Raw genomic sequence first — 24,375 nt, forward strand, 5'->3', positions numbered from 1 at the left:
GGAATGATGTTTGATTCAGATGTGAGGGAAAGAGAGAGTGAGTGTGTATGATAAGAGTGGACAAAAGCCACTGAATATATATACTCTGGAGCAGAAGGTGCGGGGAGTTGGATTTTTGCTAGAGAAAGAAGGAAGATCAATTATGCATGGGAGGTTTTGGATTTTTGTGGGATTAAAGTTCGGTGCTGAAATTGAATGGGTTTGGGGTAAGAATGAGAGAAAATGAGGGGGTCATTAGCTAATAGGGAAACCACTATTGGGCACCACTTGCACGTGAAAGGAAAGCGATGGGCTTCGGTGGCGGTAGGCCCATATATCAACATCCGTAATGTGGGGTTACATCCAACTTCTTAATTTCACATGTTTAGGATTAATCTTTTTAAAAAAATTAAAAATAAAAGAACCGAACCGTAGGATCCACTGATCCAGATCAAACTGTTAACATTTTATTAAAACAAACTATCTGAAATTTCAGCACCAATTTGTAATTTTTTATTATGTAATTGGTTGAGTTCATAACACTCCTGGACTTCTCCTCGCTTCATATATACTGGTCTCTTAACGTGTGCGAAGCGTCATACATGTCAATTTATTTTTTCTTAAAACAAAAAATGATATGTAATGAACAGTTAATTTCATGTTTACTCTTTAAATATAAAAAATATTGTACGTCTGCAAAAAATAAATCATAGACATAATCAGATTTTTCAAAAATTTAACTATTGAAAAAGTCAAAAAAAAACACCTTCTAGATTTATTAGGGTCGGGAAATATGTAGGTTATTAAGCTATAGGGATTCGACCAATGGTCATTCTCGCTCTATCTGATATTAGGAGGAAGCATGGCATATATATAAGCAATTTAGCCGAGTGAGTTGAGAGGAGCATCGAAACTAAAAGTTATTTAGTTAAAAGAAACAGAAATCGATGAAATGTTACTTAACTTATTTTGATATAGATACACCTATTGAATTGTTGATCGACCATACGAAATAATCACTCTGTCGATTTTAACAAGCTCACTCTAAACCACCTTCGACACAAGTAGCTGGGAAATTAACTATAGTCATCTAACAATTAGAGAGGTTCCAACTAAAATAAATAAATAAATAAAAATATCGATTTAATCATGCAACAAACTGTGTTCCTCAACAAAATTCATGCTAGGTAGTAACATTTTTAGGGTTACTCTAGCAAAAGGAGACAACCCTAAATAATATGTTATATCAGAAATTTTGTGGCCTCTACACACCTCAATACCTATCATTTCATTTCAAGAGGTTTTCCGTACAGTTATTTGTCACCTTTCTCTGCTCCGCGAGAAATATACAGCACACATGCACCCCTAATTAAACCTAAAACTACAAATAAAAACCAGAAATATTAGTAAAGGGCAACATCTTAAACCCAGCAACCCTAAATCTATCTCATCCATTCATTACTGGTCCAAAACTACTTACTTCCGCTTAAAGATAAGAAGGTAGATGTTACATGTCTTTCATATAAGGACCAACTATTCAGATCATGACCACGGTATATATATGTACGTCCTACCTCATAAGATGTACAAAAATAGGTTGCCTTCATGGTTCAAGTAAACCCACTCTGTCACATTTCGAATGAAAATCGAGAAAAACGATATTTAAGAACTACGTAGAAGTTTTAGGTAAGTGAAAAAAGTTGGGATTACAAGAACATAAAAATCAATGAAATAAACAATATGTAAGGGAGACCTAGCCCTTGGAGTTGGTTCAAATATATATGACTATAACATAAAATAACAATGGATGAGACTCAAGAGATTTCTGTTTCAAAGATAAAACGGGAAAACACATAAGACAATAGTGGATCCAAGTTTCATCAAATTAAAAGACTACTGAAAAATAAGCAAAAATCAGCAGAGTACATTTGTGAGATATGCAAGCCCTTTCTCCACTTTACCCTTTGTACCAAAGCACAGAATGAGAATAGAAGAGAAAATAAAGAACATGAGCCGAGTCCTCCAACAGAACAAGCTTCCAATCTTTACCTAAGCCAGGACAATCAATAGCTTTACCGACTGCCACAACCTGCGCAGCCACCAAGCTTGGAATATCAAGCTCCAACAGAAAGCACCAACCTATAATTTCTATACAAACCACCAAACTTTGCAATGTTACACACTCACTCTCCCAAGAACCATTGATATTTGAGAAGAAAAAGGCCAAATAACTCGATGATACATTCCAGCATGCCGAGGCTCAATTGCATGCATAGATACGTCTTGTGTATTCGGATTCAAACCGTCGTCATCGAATTATTTTGTTTCTGCAGATCGAATAATGGAGTTTTCCAATTGACTGATCGAGTTTGACGGGTTTTCTCTTTCGTTAAAATTTGTTTTTAGCTTACTGCATAGTCTGCAACTCCGCATTGTACGTTTAGGTCTGTAACTACCTTTCTCCTTTCTTGTTCTATGGATGGTCTCTTAACCTGAGCTTCTACTTTTGTACTTAGCTATCCCCTCTTTTGGTTAATATTATCATGTAATTGTCGAGAAGAAAAGAACGACCAGTTTTCTGCTGGATCTCTTTATTAGAGATACAGCTCAATTCAGATTTGGATCGACCTCGCCAATTCATCTTAAAGACACCTGGATATCAGCAAACCTGCATAACTAATTCAGCAGCAACTCTAACTCTCATGTTTAATAAGTTATTACAATCACTACCAATGAAGGTACAAGTATGAATTAATATGTTACAGTATTCTGATCGATCAGAGTTTCTTATACAGACTGATGAGCATTCAAAAGCTTCTCAACCTAACTTGAACTTGAACGTTAGGAATTTCATGGCAGACACCTGTTTCGATCATCGAACTATGATCGATTCAAGTGGCGAGGGCCGACTTAATCAGATTAAATATCCCATGCTGCATAGATTAAGACATCCATGTAATTGGCAAATTGAAATGAACATGTGTGGGCATGCATTTCTTTAGCGATCAGACACAACTCTTTGATCTTGCCATCTCAACTACCCTGCATATATATATGAAATAGCCAGCTACCTATATACACACACAGAAATTAAAGCCTGATATTGCCAGAAAAGGCATTAATTTTCATTGTTTCTTGAGAATATAGGTAAAATATATATACTAGTTGTGGCATATCTCACAGTTTTAAGCTTATCATTGTATGCATCATGCAAGAACAAGAACATCAATCATTATAATGAGATGTACGTCTTGTTTATTCTGCACTTGCATGGATCTTTCTAGCTAGCTAGTACGAACTATGTCCCATTGGGAATTAAAACTGTATTCGAACCCAATTATTATTGATAATGTTGTTAGGAAATGACAAACTTAAATTGAGAAAGTAACCAGAGCGGCATTATTACGGACAAACAATCGCATAGAACACATCCAAAAAAGAAAGAAAGCAACTCATACTGGCCAAGTGAAACTTAACTTAAATTCATTGATGAAAGAAACAGATCTATTAGCTTGCATGTAAGAATATATTGTTTTTAGTTTTTCGTTGGTAAATCATATAATAACTAACGTCTTTCCCTCAATCATTTATCAACAAGAAAAACATTAGGGATATCTATTGGCGGAATGTTTCCAAACACATGGAGCTAGAGATATAATGAATTCAATTATGCAGAAGCTAACAAGCATGAATAATTGTTCTTAACAAGCTAACATCCTTGTCATGGGTCTCATCTAGTGTATCTAGCCAAATCTTGTATTAACGAAGATATTAATTTAGACATGCAATTATAATTAAGGTGAATATACTATATGTGCATCTACATCTAGTGCTCCATTTTTGTTTTAAATTCGGAGTGACATGACTACTTCAGTTTATAATTAGGGTTCCGTATGAGATCCCTCTCTAACTTATTCTAACATATGTGGAGTAATTAACAATATTCAAGTTTTACAGCACGTTAAAAGAATGCCCTAAAACTTAAAATATAGTACTAGTTTTGGAATTTCATCACCAACATAATCGTCATTAAGGTAGCTTTCATGATCAAATGATTAAAATCAAGACTCTGATGAGGTGATTCATGCTGGATAATTAATTATAAACGTACCTATAATTAAGTAACTATGTTTACAGAATAGAAAATTAGCGAGTGTGGGTGCGTAGCAAACATAAGACACCCAAGGACGAAAATTAGCGAGTGTGCTTCTGTTTGATTATGGATTCAGTTCCGATTAGCTAGGTTACTATCCTTGAGCACCACGAACATTGAAATGGCCTGAAATTGTAATGATATATAATAACGGGAATCGTATACACCCGATGAAGGATATCTATACATTACATGATATGGAAATAAAAGGTGACGATGGATGGTCTACAACAATTGAAATCTACATATATAACCTAGAGATGGTTATGTTTAAATTGTGGAATTATGATTCATAGTTCAAACCGGCTATATATATATATATATATATGAAAGATGAACAAGGCTCATTGTAACATTGTTTTTTATCAAACATAAAGAAAGTTCGGCTTCCCTTTCGTGTAGCTTCTTCCGTTTGCTATATGCTGTGACTCGCTATATAGCAAATGTATCATTCGAAGACCAATCAGTTAAAGAATTTGTCAAGTAGGACATGATAACTAAACCATTGATCAAAATGGTCATAATTCTAATGAAGTGGGCATGGTTAGTCAATTTCTACTTCAATACGATTTTATACAAACCATTCTATTGTAAAATTCAAGAAGTTCAAATCATAAATACGCAAATCGAGTGGTCAATTAGTGCAGTATTAACGCAGTGGTGCGTCTAGATCTGCAATTTCTCTCATGTTCTTTCTCATTCTCGATCTGAAGCTTATAAGGGTACGTACGTACGTTCAGTCCTGCAGTGTTATAAGGCTCGATTATTACATGTTTTGTATCAAGTAGCAAACTTGCTGCATGGAGCTGCAAATCCTGCAATATTTGTCTTTTCATAATTTCATTATCATTATATGCAAATTCTCACATGCTAAAGTTCTCCATGAAAGCTAGCTATCAAACATAAAATGTCGATATAGAAATCTCGATAGTGCCTGCGGCCGAGAATTAAGTGATCATTAATCGGTTGGTCTTAGTTAATCTGCATGTCTAATTCATATTCACGCGTGGTTATTATAATCATCATTTCAGTTTATAGAGGTGTAAGGTTTTGGAGTGACATGCACAGAGCGAAATCTAGCAATATGCATTGTTTGTCATGTCTAAATCAAAAAATGGAGCACAACATTAGCAATATTGCATGATTATTACATTGAATTGATGAAGGATCAATGATAAGAATTATTAGACATTTTATGTTTGCTCGTTCTTAAAGAGGGCAAACTACACGTACTTTTCAGACGATGCAGCTTTCATCATATCATGTCATGAAAACAATAGCTCCTAATACCATAACTACCTAATAACATGCAATTTGAAATAGCTACCTAACGATGGAGGAGGCAAGGAGGATAGTAGGAGGACGTCATTTTCCTAACTTTTTTTCGATGTCTAGTGGGAAATAGAAACCACAAGAAAACGAAGAAAGATGGCCGGAGTCGAGTTTCTATGCCTGTCTGGAAACATCATTACAGAACTCTAGTAAAAATAAGAGGTTAAAATGCTGATCGAATGGAGAGAGTCGCTAGATCAACAAGACAACAACCTAATATATACATTATATTTGAAAGATTTGGAGCATCAAAACCAGAAGCTGCGAGTGTTCCTCTGCTTAAATAGCTTGAATGCTGACACAGTGATCTCAGTTTCAAGCCCTCATATATATGCTTCAACCTGCAAAGCAGACGAGTATATTTTAACTTCCAAATAGGAAATATACATCCTAGAATTATATTTTCCTTTGAAACCTAGCTCATGACAAAACCAGCAGTAGCTAAACGTGATCATTTTTTAACTGCACTATCAAAATCTTGCTCAACATTATTACATTAGTGTTACTGTTTCTTACATTCCACACAATCATCTGTTTATTTTTTCTCTAAAACTTAATGGAAGCAATTCTATTGGCTCCTAGAACCGGTTTAGCTACAGAAACAGATTATCTAGTATTGGCGGATAGCGGCCTTTCTTTCTCACAAGAAATGTTATACGAGACATATCGCACGCACCGTCGCTCTCTAGATCTCTTTCTCTCCTAATCGATGGAAGCACTGTTTACCAAAGAAAGAGTTATGAAAACACAGAACTACTAATGCTACTCCCCAATCATTCCCAAGTATTGAAGATCAAATCGATCATCGAAGTACTAATGGCTGTAGCTATTCAATGCCTGATAACTACTATAATGCTTAAATATTAGATGCATGAAGTGCCCGGTAATGGAGACCCCATGTATATATGCGCAAACTTTACATACCACGTCCTAGAACAGACAAATAAACATCATCATTTTCATGTTTACTGTCCTAAAGCTCTGATTTATATGAAGTAGGACCTGTGTTTTTAATCAAAAATGGACACATACATTAATTAGAGTTCGTTCCAACCGAAAGGAAAGAGAAATTTTGTGCTAGGTACTATGTGTTTATCTGTGAGTTTAGATTCCACAACTCATCCTCTGATCTTCGGACAGTTTGATCGCGTCCTTGCCGGCCGATTTGGGAGGTTAATCAATCCGATATGACGGGGTACGTTCTTAGCAAAAGCAAGTATTCATTTCGGAAGAAGGAGATGGGGTTTTTGCCCTACAGCAGAAGATTGTTAATGCTGCGATAGTGCCATAGATACCCTCAGATCTCGGTTAATGAATCTTCCTCCTTTTGGATATGGCAGCATTTGTCTTTGGAATGAAAGCTAGGGTTTTCTAAATGCTCGTGTTTTGTTCTATTTCAATTTTAGGATTCGCTTTAATCTTTCTCTACAAGGGCAAGATTTGATTCACTAAATAATCATGTTACTAGTTAAAGGGTGTGTCTTATATATTAATCGAGCTAGCCATATGCCAAGCATTTGTAATCGTTTTGATGACTTGAAATCAAAACTAACTAGATTGCAAAAGAGTATAGCTAGTTGTGTGGTTGCGTAAAACATGTTTAGTAATGTTAGCCATTTTTTAATTAAATTTTAGTCAAATTTTAGCTAGTCATTTTAGAAATGCGGTTGCATTAATGCTCTCTATTTTAGTTAGCATTACATCAACATTATTCTTCAAATAAAGATTAAATAGTTTAAATATATTTATATATCACGTAAAATTACTTACAAAGAATGTACTAAATTATAGCTAGCCTCTGATAGGTGCATAATTATACATTATTTGTATCAAAATCCTCTATACTTTCTTTGTTTTTTCGGTGTATTTTCTAGTTGTTTATTTGTTTTTTAGGTGTTCCGAAGCAAATAAGAAGAAAAGAAGGAAAAGAGGGAGTGGAAGACGAAATTCAGAAATCTGCCTTTGAAAGTCAGCCAACTACGACCGAGCACTAAGGGCAGCTCAAGAAGAACCAGATGATGAGTCTTATATCAACAGAAAGCTACGGATGTCAGCTTTCCATAGCATTTTACGGTTTGTGGATATCATTTTCCTAGAAGAAGTTATGGCCAATTTAGTACCATAAGGTCAATTTGCGCGCGAATCTGACTCTTGATGAGAATTTGTGTTTTGAGACCCAAATCACACCGGGAGGCCCATGGATGAGTTTGTACTTCATTATCCAACTTATTATCTCGATGTGAAGCTGATTATGAAGAGTTAAATGAGTTGGCACACTTACATTGGTCCTACAGATGTACACCAATCAAAATGTCCAAGGAAACCTAAATCAAGAAGGATTGGTTGAAAGAAGCAATATAAAAGCCTGTGCTATCATTCTTGACAGCTTCCTCTTCTTCTTCTCCGCTCCTCCTCCAATTCTTCTGTTTTTGTTATAATGTCTGTTTAGTTTCTCTTAGTTAGGGGCTACTTGAAGCCCTAGACATGAACAACAAGATGATTTGAGTTTTGGTTTTAGTTTCTTTTAATCCAAGATGAGATTTGGTTTACTATTATTGCATTGACGAATTCTTTTCTTGTATGCTTTGAGTGCACGCTTAGTATACATGTTAGGGTTCTATAGCTTTGATAGTTTAATGCCAGTGTCAATATCGGACTCCTCAAACTATCTAGAGAAGCAATTGTTAGTTTTTGCTAGCAAGTAAACTAAATCCTAGGTTTAGCAAGGCGCTAAGTTTATTGCGATGTCTTGTGATGTCTCAAACCCTTTTAAAACGTAATGATCTCTGCATGTTTAATCTAATAAGCGTACCTTTAGGTTGCATTGCTTAATTGAGAATAGTTTAGGTCTAGAGCACTTCCTGCCTAGCGTACGAAGTAAGAAAGGGTAATAGGTTGTGTTTCAAGTGTACCGAACTAACCTGAGCATCTTCATCTAGATTAATTGAGCTGTAACTGAACAAATTGTTTTGTGTGTGATTGTCGGGGTGGATTGCATCTTCCCTAGCTAGTTTTATTTCCTGTTTTCCAAAACAAAAACCCAAAACCACTTTTCGTCACTTTCTGTTCTCTGTTTTCCAGTACTTATTTGACATAACAAGCGAACTCCGATTAATCTGAAATTTTGTGTGTGAGTCCGTCTGTGTGTCTAGTTTGTGCCTGTAAAGTTTCGTATTTTTATGACTTGGTTAGGTTAGTCAACTAATTAGGTTTTCGACTGCTGGTCGTGAGGATCAGTAGTCACTTTTGTGACATCTTTTGAGTAGTTAGATTTATTTAGTCCTCTGCGGGAATGACTCTTATTTGCCCATACTATAAAAGATGATCTAGTAGTGAATAAGGAAAATAAATTGGTTTATAAATAACCGATCAGCCTCATCTGAGTTATTTCGCTCTCTATATTTAGCTAGCGTGATAGCTAAAAGTCATAATAGCTAAACTTTGGCTAGTCTGCTGGAGCTCCGAAAATATCAAAAAGAGCTAAACACGTTTTTTAAAATAGTTAAAAGCTAAAATAGAGAGTCTGCTAAAGTTGTTCTTATAGTCTTATATTATTTTGGTGCACCTCAGGTTCTATTAGTTAATTACTAAAAAAGTACTAAGCGTAGATCCCTTAATTATATGCTTAAAATTATGGATACATCACGATGATTAAGACCTCATAATTAATTAAGTTAACCCACGAGTTCTTCACCATAATCATGCATGCTTTCTATTTTCAAATATCAAAGTCCAGTTAAATATATTGATCTGTGGCTGTGGAGTGAGGATTGTAGGGCACATCTTCTTACGTTATCAGTAACCTACATATTGGCAAACACTTGTACCACTTTTATGTGTTCGTATAATGATAATTAATTGAGAATAATCTAAGAGGGATTATCAGTTTGAATGATTCTAATAGGGATGCCGATGTTGTTAAAAACCTGTAATAAACTAATCAGCCGTATCATAATGCAAAGATTTGGGTTAAAGATCGATCCAAAGTCAAAACTTTGGTTATTGTCGAAAAGCTTTGCCAAATTAGTCATTACTCACGTCATTTCCTATAATCCATGTGTGAGAGCCATTAAACTATAGGAAGTCGACTGTTGAAGAAAATTATATAAATCGAAGTTTTTAGGGTACGGTTTTGTTTAGTATCATCCGGTTTTTGTAAAAATTGGGTAAACTTGAAATGAGAAAAAATGATTAAACACATTCTTGCATTTACTTGGCACGCCCCGTTTATTGTTAATCGTGTGAAGCGAATTAGACATCCTATGAGACTACAACTCTACAGTAGAGTTGTATTTTGAAGTTGTAGATGACCGCCATAATCTGCACGTAGGGCTTGAAGACAAAGATTATGTGCCTCTCTTGTGCTCACATATTATTCCCTCCAAATCTTTTCTTCTTGATTTTATTTGTGTTTATATTATATGCTTACTTGATTTGATTACTTAATTATATTTATGAATATATAACACAATATTTCCAACACAAACGGTAGTTGGGATTTACATACTTTCTTAATTAGTTATAATTTACAATTGAATCTAAATCAAACGGTAGTGGACCACAACCGAGTATAGAATTTAATGAATACGGATTCTCCAGAATCTTAAAACGAATCTTAAAAGATAGATAAAAGTTTGTATTTTTCATTGCAGATTTTAATCAACCTCCTTATTGAACTTCACAGTCCCGTTCACCTGGTCCCCTACTGACCAAGGAATCTTGTGGTCAGCTGCCGTTAGATCAGCCAACTCTGATCTAATGGTTCAGAATTAAACATTCTTATTTGAATAAAAACTTTTATCTGTGGTTATTAATTACTTATTGATTAATGGAAGTTAAAACCCAGGTTCTCCTTTTTTTCGATTACCCAAACGCAATCGATTTCATCGTCTTCTCCTCTTTTCTTTTCTCTTCTCTTTTCAATTCTCATATGCCCAAAGCTCAGAGGTTGTGCGAAGACGCCCGCGACTTATCGTAACCAATGTGAAGAAAACCTTTTTGCCAAAGCTTGAGTTTATGTGCTCCATACTACTCTGAAGGCTCGACCATGCGAAAAACCATGGCTATTGAGGAGAAGCTTGAAAAACCATATTGTACCCACTTGTAGCTTCCCCAAGAGCGTGGTGCTCTATGATGTCAAACCCTGAGAAAATTGGGCAGTGCGTCTCCGCACAACCTCTTAGATCTGGACATCTTCAATTCTTACTCCATGAATTAGTTATGAGAAAAGAGAGAAGAAAAGAGGGGAAACCTGTACCTATCGATCTCCACAGAGGATTTTGTTTTGAACAAGGACTACAATTTTATGAATTTGTGAGAAAAGTAGGGGAGGAAAAGACAATGAGATCGATTGTGTGAACTCGTGAAGGCAGCGTCTGTGTATTGGTAAAGTGCAAAGAGGAGATGTGGGCAACAACACCGTCTCCTGCGAAAACTGTAACGCCCCGATTTGTACCTCATCAAATCGAGCACATTACAGTGCCGCGCATTCATAGAACCCAAGCTAGGATCTATCACTCAAGTTCTGAGAACCAGCAAGGCAAAAGAAAATTAAAAATTTCAAAAATATTTGCAGAAGCGTTTATTTTGAAATGAGGTGAAACTATATAAACGTTTAGATATCTTTCAAATCAAACAAGCCCTCTCTGAACAAAATCAATATCAGTCTGGTTCAAGATCAATAATCGAAAACTTGCAAGAGGAATAGTTTATCGAATAAACACATACTTGATCAAAGGGTAAAACAAGGACACAATATATAAGGGAGCATGTCATACGGATTTAACGCTGACAATAACATGAATTATAGAATTTCTAAGCCACACCCAATGCCGTCCAGTTGTCCCGTCTCCGTACACAGTACCTGCATCCATGAACTGTTGTAGGGGTGAGCTTTCGTCCTCGCTGCTCAATAAACTTTACCCCAACTAGGTGTGAAAACAATTTAAAACATTTGCCATGGCTAGCAGTGAAAATAATGCATAACAGTTTAAAATAATCATTTCTTGTAAAAATGCAAATAGGGCCCAAAATAGATATACAAACCTGATGACCGATCTATCTCAAGCCAACTACAACCTTACCACGATTATTATCGTACACACCGGCAAGGTGTAGCGAGAGTGTCCATTTACGCCATACCGCCTAAGAGCGACGCCACACCTCAAAGGATGTTAGACGTCCTCCAGTCCGTACAGCCCCTCCGGAGGTTTAGGGGATTGAAACGCAAGGAAGTCGCTATGCCCCGCTCACTCTCAGGTCATCAAATAATAATTCACAAGGAATCGAAAATATATTTCTTTCATGCATAAATCACTTTACTTTAATATCATATGCATAAAACACTAACTGAGACAAGTCCAGAATCCCCTACCTGGAATATCACAATTTGATTCCATTAGGTTTCTCTAGGCCAACACCACCACATTTCTTGTTCCGGGACTGAAGTCCTAGTCCGACAACAAATATAGTCGTCAACACCATGTAACAATTACATGAAAAAGAGAGTCCATTCTCAAGCTAATGTCACCATTTAAGGGTAACAATACATTTATAGTTCCATACACCAATTTAACTGGCACTCATGGTTAACATGTTTCAACTTGTCAATCAGATCACCAATATGCCAAAGATGATCATACCATTTTTATAAGAACCAACACAGGACATCCTCCCTAAAGGTATGTCCATTTTTACAACTTTTTAATCTCTTAACGCAACATCCCTTGGACAAGTTTAGCTAACTCCTTTAATCAACATTAGTAATCCTTTAGGGACTAAATGCACTTGTTGACATTCACAGAGGTTAAGGGACCACTTTCCCTTAATTCTGTGTAAATATCTTAGGTAGGTATAAATGATAAAATTAACAATCCTATCACTAGCATGTAGCTTTATCAGGTAAACAAGCTTGCAGTCAAATCATATACCACCATTCCAAAGGCTATTATTGCCAACTCTAAGAGCACACTGTACCTCCATCAATCTTTCTTGATCACAACCACGAAGATCCTACATTCTATAACTTATGCAATTAACATAACACATGTGCTCACAAATAAACCAACACCCATAAAAACAATTCTAAAGGCTTAGCATCAACCGGCAACTCACCTTTCTAATCAACAAAAGAGTAATCTGAGTCTTTGGTCGTTGTACTCTCCATGCTAACAACACCTTCTGCTTTACCTTAAATTCCAGAATAACAATTCAAGTCAATAACCAAAGTACTCCGATAAGATACTAATTAAATTCCCAAATTATGTATATATACCACAATCTACTAAGGACACCCACTCTTACCAAATAAGAGTCTTATACTTCTTTCAATAATTATATCTACACCAAATTCACAATCAGCAATTTATCCTTGTTCCCTTGGTGCTCATAACACGATATGCCTCTCTCTTTAACATGCATTTGCAATAGTTGAAGCATAAATGCATACTTGGTAGCTAATCCTCATAAGTTAACCTACATATACTTTCTACTCTATGAAACTCAATTCTTTTCTTGGCAATTACTGATGAATATCAGACTCTCATGGTCAACATATTTCTATAAACTTCACCATTCAGTATAATTCCAAACACACTCCCATAATCAAGGACAAGAAATTATACCTCTGATCATAATGCATGAATCAATTATGAGCCAAGTCTGCACCCCTTCTAGCAATTGACGAGTGTGGCACAAGGACCAGATGGCTTCCCTTCCTTAAACAGAATCACCAAATCCGTAGTTGTCTACCCAATTACTTAACTTTTCTATTTGTAAACAAATTGAACATCAATTCACAGTAGAAGGCAACATGCCCGCTGATCTCTAGAAACTAATTTCACAACCCAACATCTAAAGTTTTCAAACTAACCTTATGATCAGATCATGACCGAGTTGCAGCTGCTCCCTTTTGAACAACACCGCAGCTGGATAGATTCTCCCTTTGCTCTCCCAATCCAGTACTTCCACCATTCTTATGGCAAATAGAGTTGTAAACTTAATTAAGGTGTTGTGTGATTCTCAGAAGAGCTCTACGGCTACACACCTTAATCCTCCTCACCTTCGATCCCGTTCGAATTAAGCCAAACACTTCACTACCAGATTTCACAAATTCTGACAATTGTGCTTCACTTCACAAGTCTGAAAACTCACATGACCCAGCTTCACTCCTTAATCTGAAACTCAAACCAGCATTAGACATGAACCCAAGGACTCCCAAGAAGCTCGTATGTCATCATTGAAAACCGTAGTCGCTGAAAATTGTTGCAGAGCCATCGGAGTTGTCAAATTTCTGACTTCAACTCTTCTTCCACACATGGACGATTCGTGACCAAAGATCAAAGCGGAACGAAGAGGCATGTCGAGCAAGACTGGTCCGCCGCCATGTCGTCGCCGGACGGAGAAGACGAAGAGGGGTCATCAGCTCGAGTTTCGAGTTTGAAGGATAAGCTCTTGTGTTCTGGAATCTTTAGACCGCTTTCTCTCGTTGTATGACTTAGTCTCCACCCTTATATGCCAGAAAGCAACGGCTAAGATCCCATCACATCAATTTTTATTCCTTGAAATAATTTCCAACTTTAAGATTTCATGATATTTAACTCAAACTCTGAAAAATTCCACAAGTATTACTAGAGACTCGTCATGAAGCATACTTCGTTATCAAATATCTAAATTGAAGATTTCACTTCTAATAAATTTTCCAAGTGTTCTCAACACTTAACAAGATTACAAACTAAATCTCAAATTATTCAACTTTAGCTTTTTAAATATTTACGGGGTCTCACAAAAATGAGTATGGATCTTCAACAATTTTTTATGAGTTTGTGAGAAGAGGAGTAAAGAGGACTAGACGAGAGATCGATTGAGAGAAGGCAAAGAAGAAGTATGGGTTTTAACTTCCATTAATCAATAAATAATTAATAACCAAAGATAAAAGTTTTTAATCAAATAAAAATGTTTAATTCTGAACCATTAGACCAGAGTTGGCTGATCTAACGACAGCTGACCATAAGGTTCCCTGATCAGGTGACCAGGTGAACGGGACTGTTGAACTTCAATAGTTTAAGAAATAAATATAGGCCTTGATGCAACTATTTAGATTTGAGTGTAGAAGGCCCAAACAGGTATTGACCTAGAAAGCTGTGAGCCTAGTAGGCATCATGTTTCAAGTTTTATGGGCTCCAAATTCTTGAATGAGGTTGATTTGGCCCATTAGTATCAGTACAGCTAATCATTTGCTATTTTTTGCAAAAGGATGCAAACACCCTTTGCAGCACAATCAGCAAAAGCACTGACCTTAACTTCAATCAAACTCCCCATCATTGTTATTAAACCACACAGTTATTAATTAAATGGTGCAAGGCTGTCCTTTAAAGAGTCCCACTATTTCACTAGACCCCTCTACTCAGTTCCTTCCAAACATTTTATCTGACTAGAGAATCAACCGAAACCCTGATATCTATACTAACAAAATGTTTTACACAAACCACAAACATATGAACAAATACAAAAACTTCCCAGCTTTCCCACTTCTATGCCCAAGCTTCTCCACCTCCTCCCCTAGCATTTACAATCCCAACACTTGCAGTCTTCTTAGCCGGCTTACTCAACTGAAACACCGGGTGGTTGCACAGCTTCCGCACTCCTTTCCTCAAACTCAACCAGTCTCCAGCTTCATATCCACCTGATCTACAAACAGTTTCCGAACACTCAAGTTCATGCTTGCTACATGGGCTACTATTGGAATCAGATTCGATTTCCTCTTCCTCGTCACTCATTGCAGGAGAGCACCAGAGTTTCTCATCAATGCAGGCCTCAGGGCTGTCCATAGTGGTGGTCCTGAATGAGTTGTCCTGAACATGTCCCATAATTGAACAAGAAAGATCATTATTGTAGTTGAGAGATTTTGAGCACGATGAGCTCTGTGTAGCCTCAGCGGCAGTTGATTCCTCTCTTTCATGTAGGATCTTTAAGATTAGTGTCTTGAGGAAATTCATAACTTGCACCGCATGTAGTAGTGCTGTTAAAGGATCAGCCATCTGCATGAATAATTCTTGTTTAGCACTTCATAAGAAAAAGCTATACTTGTTAGTGAGCTAAAAGTATCATCCGGTGATCATACATCCAAAGTTACCATCTGTAGTAAAACTGGATTACAGTCCCAATTAAATAGCAATGGATTATTGTATTATACAAGCATAGCAAAGCCTTTTTACCCGTATTAGCTACCAAAAATAAACATTTTTGAAGATGTGGAAGCCCTACTCATCCTTTAATGGGTGGTCCAAGTGAACCCCAAAATTCCCAGGCCTACACTTGACCTAGGCATCAGGCTAATGACATTGTATTATTATGGAGTTCAACCAGGGAGTTCTAAATTGTGTTGTCTCAATTACTGACTCCTGACTAGCTTGACCCACCTTGGAGGCGCAAGGAGCCACATTAATTGTACTACTTATCTAAGAACTCTAAAATAGTAGATATGGTCAGAAACAGATCTATTTTTCGAGCATGCCTAAAGCCCTGAACCATCAGTTTGACCAATGAAGTCTCAGAGAAGATATTGGCAGTAGTAAACCAGTGAAAAAAGACGATGCCTAAACGAAAAGAAACAAACCTCTGTCATGTTAGGAGCAAAAACCATAGCAATGTTGCGTGCATTCATTTTATTATATTGTTCATTCTGCGCAACATCTGCCATCAAATTGAGAGCCCAATCGAGTAGTGACGCCTCCGTTGCAGGAAGTGAATTCACAAGTCTTGTGCAGTCATCCTCTGTGTTGCAGCGCATCACCTGTTCTGGTGTAAGAGAATCAAGTACCCGTGTTGGAAGCTCTCTAAACCATGCCTGCAGATGTAAGAAGGAAAGAGGGGGGAGCACCGGATCATCCATTAAGTAAAGAAAAATAAAGATGACAAAACATAGAAATGAAAGGAGAATGAACCCAAAAGGATGTAGAAGATGAGTTCTAATGAAATTTACTGATGGATTTAATTTTAAAAGGTTAGTAGAGGATACTGCAATTTCAAGATTTTCAAATGCTTTAGGACTTAGGAGAAAATTGAAAGTCCACAACAGTTTATCAAACACCCTGAAGAAGGCACCAATGCCAAATGCTTCAAAAGGTATACAAAAGCATAATGGAGGGGATTCTCTTATCAATGTCAAATATGTGTACCTTTATTAAACCTGCCAAGCAATGAACATCAATGCCATCAGGCACTACACCACTATTTAATTGGTTCCGAAGAAGCTCTTCTTGAGTATTTTCAGCATTTATTCTGAATATTCCTTCTGCCTTCAGGGGTGACAAGAATGAAATAAAACTTCATATTTAGTTAGGAAACCAAGGAGCATACAAGTAAAAATTAGCTAGTGAATCAGAATGATTAACTCACTTTAAGGCCTCCTCCTGAATATAATCGCTTTTGCATCATAAGAAGTATTGTTGGCACACTGTTTCCTTTGTCATCATAAGAACACTGCATTGACTTAGCAGAGACCCCAAACACACTAGCACTAGATAACAAAAAATAAACAGTGGCACTCTATCAGTTGTTAATCAAATAGAGGGGACACAAGTGCTGATATTAGGTTTGAAAACAATGAAGTGAGACATATACAAATGAATAACTCGGAAAGTTCCATCTAGAAAAATCCATGTAAATTGTTAACCATATCTACATCAAGATATTAGTTACGAAATTCTGCAGGAAAATTTGCTGAACTCAGAAAAAGTTATACACAATATTGTTTGGGCTACCTATGCAAATCCATTTGCACAATCAGATAGATTCAAAATTATTCGAATAATATTTGCCACTGCAAAATGAACAAGCCTTATGGTTTGCATAGATGACTAGAACTTTAGAACCACCCCAACTGAAATCCTTCATTAAAAACCTCTTTTTTTTCTAGAAAAGAAGCGCCTCTATTTTCCCAATAATAGTCTCTAATAGTAGATCTCAAGCAGAATAAAGCAAAACCTACAGTTAGCAGCAAAGCTTATTGGAACTATACACATAGAATCCTATGCTAGAATTGCATCATCTCTCTGCTTCCCAAAAGCCTCGTTCCTATTATATTTCATCTTCTAAATGTCCTCCCCAATCTGTAAAGATAACAGCAGTATATACTAGAGAGCCAACTTTCATACAGTAAATGAGAACTCTGTTCTTGGAGATAAGGATTACTTATACTTGAAGGAATTTGTCATTAATAACCAAAGAAAGTCATGATGGTTCTGATCAGCATAAACAGGGGAAATTGACAACCTTGTTCAATCCAATATGTTTAACAAACAGAGCCATTTAAAGCCAATATCTTTTTCTTTGTTTTTTCCGGACCATCAATACCAACCCTTCCTTGTGTACCCAGAATCAAAAAGACAAATTCTTACAGGCCAGGAAAACCACCATCACAAATCACCAATTTCAGCAGCACAAGCCAAAAGAACACAGAAATTCATGACCAAGAAGTGACAGAAGAAAACATAGGATACCATCAATGACAAGGTACACAGATCATTATTCATAGTCAATACACAAGCACAAAGTAATTCCATTTATGTATAATTATGTACTTGAATTTTTCAAACTTCTAAAAGCCCCAAAATGTTTCCACACACCAAAAAATCCAACCTCAATTTCAGAAACAGACAAAAAAAAAAAAAATTTAGCTGAGAGAGATAGAACCAACTCACCTAGCACTAGGTGCCTTTCTGGGAACCTCAGGCTCAAGCTCAGTAGGCAAACCCAGAAACCCATTGAACCTATCAAACGTCACATGTGATACATGCCTCACCTCCGTAGGTGAGCTAATATCAATGGAGGACGCCACGTCATCCCTCTCCACACTGCAAGTGATCAGAGACTTCCTCAGAGCCGCCACCAGAATATCCACAATCGCAAACTGGTTGTTGTTGGTCTGCCCTGTATTAAAGTCTCGACCTTTATGAGCCCTACTGGCTCTCCTCATCGGACTCAGAAATGGGGTCGACACTTTACACGACTCTTCTTCATATTCATCAAATTCGTAACCCTTTTCATCATCATCGTCTTCTTCTTCTTCTCTCTCTGTTTCTTCGTCTTCATGGTTGGGAGGAGCAACGTTGAGCTCGATGAGTCCGCAAGATTTGGATCGGAACAAGCGAGCCATTTTTGCTAATGGGAAAAAAAAGAGGGAGAAAATAATAAAAATGGGGGAGTGGAATGGGGGAGTTGCTATTTAGAGAGAGAAGGTGAGGTGGGTTTGGTAAAGAAGGTTGCTTTGGGGAGAAGGTGTAATTGATTAAGGCGTTGAGTTTGAAGAGGAGGAGGGGGGTGTGGTGGTGTGGAGATGAAGAAGCTTCACATTGTTTTTCTTATTTGTTTTTCAGACACAGAGATGACAAGTAGACAACAACCAGGTATGTGCTTGCGACTGTGAAGTGTTTGTCTTGGAAGTTACTCAAGTGAGAGGTTAAAGAATGATGGGAGATAACTGAAGGAGGGGGCCTGGCTCTTCATGCATGTTTGAAGAATCTGACTTTGGTTTTGGTAGAATACAAACAATATAGTGTGCGAGGTCTTTTCAATCCCATTATCTCTGACATTTGTTGGGTCTATGTTATCCGACCAAGTTAGGCACACAATCTAACTCAGACATTTTATTTTGTTTCGAAAATAAATAAATAAACATGAAAAATTGGAGTTATGGTCATTCAACGTTACCAAATGCAATAAGACACTCTTGATTCGTGTATTCAATGAAATTAATTTAGTCTTAAAAGTATTTAGTGCTTTCTTTGTAATTAAAAAGTTTTGTGTTTGGCTTGCCATCAGCCCCTGACCTCTCCGTCGACAACTCGTTCCCACCAGATAACCCGCTCCTATGCAAGGATTGAGGGGTAAAGCAACACTTGCCCCACATAATTTCCACCTACCCAATCTTGCGACTCCTTGATGGGGCATCTCTGCAATATCCGATGGTGCGATTCTTTACGAGGCGTACCATCGGATGAGACATATAATCTTCATAGAAGACTAAAAATGTTTTGCTAGGATGAGAGAGAGAGAGAGAGATGTTTTTTTCCTTGGATGCTTAACTCGATCAAATATCTAAACAATTGGAGGTGAAAATATCAGTTGATTGAGTTGCGAGGCGTACCATGGGATGTGACGAATAATCTTCACAGAAGACTAAAAATGTTTTGCTAGGATAAGAGAGAGAGAGATGTATTTTTTTCCTCGGATGTTTAACTCGATTAAATATCTAAACAATTGGAGGTGAAAATATCAGTTCAATGTTGCTGTTCCTTGATTAGAAATACGCAAAACTTTTGGAACCTTTTGGGTAAGAATGAGGACAAGGATGGAAGAAAAAGCTTTGAAAACGAAGGAGGCAGGCAGTGGATTGAAGTAGCATGCATGAAATGGGACATGGTCCGACTGTTTTTGTTGTTTTGCATGCCATCTCCCACGGACCTCACAATCCACTCACATGGCCACATGCCATATGCCCCCCCCCCCACCCCTTGTTCCACTTTTGTCATTTACTTTTCCCGCCCTAAAGCGCCACCCCCACCCCCACCCCCACACCGCCACCCTACGGTGCTGCCGCCCACCTCCGGTGTTGTTACCCATTTAACAGCATTGTCATACTTGTTCTGTCCAATATGATTTTCAAAACACATTAGATTGGATATATGTACCGTAGGAAGTTAATTGTGACCAACTCTATTTCTTTTCTTTGTTGTTTAACATATGCTATTAGTTTGCGGGTAAATTTATAATTGTGTTGATAGCCATGTTTGTTTTTGTTTGGAGATTTGTAACAATGTGTGTTTTGTTCTTAAAAGTGCAAGCTGATACTCTCTGCTATTTAATTCGTCGTAAAAAATATAAAAAAGAACTGAAATTGAGAGAAATTAGACAAACGAAAAACATTTTGTCTCTTGTCGATGATGAAAACTATCGTGAGAATTTGTCAAAAAGAAAATTGAGTGACGGCCGGTGTTACATACCAGCCTCTGAGCATGCCCGTCGGGGTGGTCATTTCCTAGCCCGATGGTCTATTAAATGCAAATGTCGTGCAGCATGTGAACAGGGCCATGCATGTCACGCCGATGAAGCAATATGTCATTACTGTGCTACAGCAAGATATATATATTGATCCAACAATGGACCCTTATACCATGGTCCCTAGCTAGCTCGAACTATTGTTATAAGGTTCACATGCGTTCACACCTTCTCTGATTTTAACATACTTGTACTTCACAATGCAACAACTTCACTAAATGTTTGGATTTTGTGCATAGAAAAGGTTAATCTTTGTACTAATCATTAACAACCTTATATTACATCCACTTTAAGTTAACATAGCACGATCCATTTCTACGTAGATGTACGTAATTCATGTATTTGGTACATTTGTTGAGGCTTCTACATTACTTTTAGAGCATAAGAAAAGACGTATCAACACATTAGTGTACGGTTTTGAGACTCTCGATCTCGTCCAAACTAGAGTTGCATAACTCGATTTTTGACCAATGAACAATGTAATCTTCCCGATTTCGCTAGGAAACTATAGATATATGGTCTGGTACGTTTTTGTCCCTGATCATCCCCTATATAATTTGCCCCAACTAATTACACCTTCAATTCCCTCCATGCGCAGCTCGACTCTTTTATCCAATTAGGTTCAATTCCTCATAACAGAACAGCACACTAAATGATCTTGCATGATTCTTAGGTAATTAATCATTTACTACAGGAGTGATAGTTACGTGCAGTCCCAGTGTACCCTATTAGTCCAAACATGCATGTCACATATATACGCATATCAAAGTACATATGATACATCGTGATTGAGTAATAATCACGATGGATACAGACTAGCTAACTGCCCCAACAACTCGTTATACAAAGAACGAATCATATGCTTCCATGGATCTATTAGGTCATGCATGCACAGATGCACTGCCACATTTTCATGGAAAAAGAGAAACTATGATTCAATTCGAGAAAAAGAGGCGAACCATATTCTATTTTGGGTCTGAGTTTGCTTTGAAGCTACTCCAGGAATCTGAAGGATGAGGCATCAAACTTAAAAGGCACTTTGTAATAGACAGGGTGTGATCGATGATGACCACGACTTATGTAATGGCTCAACTGAACCACCATGCATGCCACCTTATTTATCCTCAAGTAATCGCTCAGTTTCAACCTTAAGATATTGGCATTGCAGATTAAGAACCTAGTCAACTTTGTTAATTATGGTTTATGTGTTTGTTACGTTTATATGTTATAGTCATGATATACAGCTACTGGTGATCGATAAGAACCAAAATGTTAGGTTATTGCTGCTGCTTTGTCATAATCGATCTTATATGCATGGATAAAGATTGGAGACATTAGTCGTGGCTATTACTTATAATCCATCTTATATGTTTTTGTTATATTACTTCATTACAATTGTAGACTAATCTACGCAGTCAACTGATTTCAAGCTAGCTAATCTACGATTATATGAAACTAATCTCCTATTACATAAAACTTCTCGGATATATTCTTCATGATATATTCTTCATGTTATAAAACTTCTCGGATATATCAGTCGTGCATCTTTGAATAAAGGCCAAAACTCTTCAAAGAAGGTTGAAGTTAGATCAGTCGTTGGAAGCCCAACAAGTCCGGTTCAAGATTACAAGTCCAAGACCAATATCGATCACGTCAGGCCTGACAAGTGTTTCTTAACACCAGTCACCACAGGAAGTCTAATATCAAGGGTAGGTGTTTACAATCAATGATCTATCTATTCCCAAACATCTCGCATGATTGACTCGATCACTGTTGCCATCTAAAAATGAAGTAGATTAATAATTCAAAGTGACTGTTTACCAATATGCATGTAGTCGGCGATATCGGAGACATTTAAAGTCTTATAATATCTTACATAATACTTATTAGCTAATCGATTAATTCACGTAACATTATGTTTGTAGATAAGCTGAAACCAGCTTCCAACCTATAACACAATAAGGCAAACATGATCGAGTACAGGTAGAAAGGTACATTTCAGGGTTTAACCATACAACTCAAAACTAATATGCAAGGTTTCATTAAGTGCGGATTTATATAATTTTAACACATGACAACATAGACTCCATATATTTGATTTCTTAGACAGAGTCTCATTTAAATGTCCGTTGTTTACTGTCCTGGTCTCAAGTTCAATCGTCCAGGCATGGTTCCTCCTTTCTTGTTATGTTGTGTTGAACATCATTCAGCAGTTTGGTATATGTTCATAAAATTGACAAACATATACTATTAAATGTTACTTGCTCGAAATGTATGTTGTCTTTAATTAGATCGTATGATATAATCAAGTGAGACTAGTCTCTCTCCCGCTATCTTTGTTGTGTGACGAAAACTCATTATCATTTGTTTTCATACGTAGTGAAAGATCTATGCACTAAATATTTCTGCACACATGAGCAAATCATGAACATGATACTGGAAAAATTAATAGGAAGATCAAAACGTAATTTGAAGAAACTATACCTTATTCCGATTCTACACAAAGTTTTTAGGCTTAACGGCCGACATTGATTATTTCCCGGAAAGTCGATCAAATTATAAAGTATATTCAGAACCTTATATCGTTTGCATTTACTGGGAATCGATCAAAATCCCAGCTGCCCAATTTACGTCACAGCTAAGCCTTTGTACCATATTGTCTTTCTCTTATGACAATACGTCTTTACAAAGGAAATAATTGTCCCATTATTTCATTGATTCATATGTAGGTGATGATGAACAACCTCACCTTCTTTTCATTTATTGTTATAAATACGATCTCTTCATCATCAAGAAGTTTTAAAGTGAGGAAGGATACTTGATTCATTGTGTTGAGGGGATTTTACGTCTAAACAACAATCTCCGGTTTCGTAGATTTTTAACCTTATTGATTAAATAGAATGAATCAAGAATTTGGACGAGTGTATCCAAACCCATTTGGAACCATTGTATTCGTCCTTAGCAACACTATCACTAGGAAATTAAGACAACCAAGTAACCAACAAAGCTGCAATATAATAAAAGTAATTCAAAGACATGGAGAACAACCACTATTAATAAACCAAAAACAGAGATGATATCATAGAACATCAACCATCGTCATTGAGGAATCATGAAGAATGCACCCAGTTTTTTGGCCCTTCGCATGATATATGGTTGTAGTCACTCTCCCGATTTTGCAATGATCTATTCCCCAAATGTAACTATAGCCAAACATAACACTCAGGATTTTAGGATGGCCGGGAGTTGTAATTTCTATGAACAAAGAGGAGAGTCTCAAAGTCGTCATGAGCCTACAAGAAGCTGTTTCATGATCGTAACGTCGAGAGTGCATTATTTGACAATCTCCTCTTTGTATCTTTCTAACACCGAACTAATTGAGTTTTTTGATACATATTTTGACTTCACTTGGTTACGCTTACATTACATTTCAAAATATGAAAATTGTAAATATAGTAAATGAAAATAAAACAAGAATATAATTTTGTTCTTTACCTTAACAAAGCGTCAAAACCGACATAAAAATATCAATATTACTATCCACAGTCCCATATTCCCTGTATTTCCTATCAATAACATTAATTTTATATTTTTTTTTACTCGTTATCAATACATTTAAAGTTACTAAATTCGATAAAATTCCCATTGAGGAAAAAGCGTGAAAATAGAAACTCATCAACGGCCTAATTAGCTGCGTAGAGTTCCGGCACAGTAAAAACTACCCTGCTAGACCATTTCAGAATCCAAATCTCTACCGACGCCGCACAGGATCCGCTCCCCCCACCTATTTCGAACCTTCGAACCAGGCTATGCATGTTCGTCAGCTCTGACTCACTCAAATCCCCTCTCTCTTC

General features: G+C 36.8%; 1 protein-coding gene and 1 non-coding gene across 5 annotated transcripts; both read right to left on the bottom strand.

Annotated features, from left to right (window-relative positions):
* Positions 1–11,257: 11,257 nt before the first annotated feature.
* On the bottom strand, positions 11,258–13,948 carry LOC101299989. Of its 4 annotated transcripts, none has more exons than XR_185151.1 (4): positions 13,335–13,948; positions 13,087–13,175; positions 12,578–12,652; positions 11,258–11,913 (listed from the first exon to the last, which is right to left on the bottom strand). It is a non-coding gene; the product is annotated as an uncharacterized LOC101299989 (transcript). The 4 variants fall into 4 exon arrangements; XR_185153.1 differs by having other exon boundaries at positions 11,258–11,905; positions 13,087–13,179; XR_185152.1 differs by having other exon boundaries at positions 13,087–13,179.
* An 817-nt stretch (positions 13,949–14,765) lies between these two features.
* Positions 14,766–18,812, bottom strand: LOC101300561. Its single transcript, XM_004306580.1, has 5 exons — positions 18,166–18,812; positions 16,862–16,982; positions 16,642–16,761; positions 16,080–16,310; positions 14,766–15,501 (listed from the first exon to the last, which is right to left on the bottom strand). Exons 1-5 carry the CDS (start codon positions 18,618–18,620, stop codon positions 14,995–14,997), a joined length of 1,434 nt encoding a protein of 477 aa, XP_004306628.1. The 5' UTR covers positions 18,621–18,812; the 3' UTR covers positions 14,766–14,994.
* Positions 18,813–24,375: the final 5,563 nt, after the last annotated feature.

Source organism: Fragaria vesca, linkage group LG7 (genome assembly GCF_000184155.1).
Source record: "Fragaria vesca subsp. vesca linkage group LG7, FraVesHawaii_1.0, whole genome shotgun sequence".
Taxonomy (NCBI): domain Eukaryota; kingdom Viridiplantae; phylum Streptophyta; class Magnoliopsida; order Rosales; family Rosaceae; genus Fragaria; species Fragaria vesca.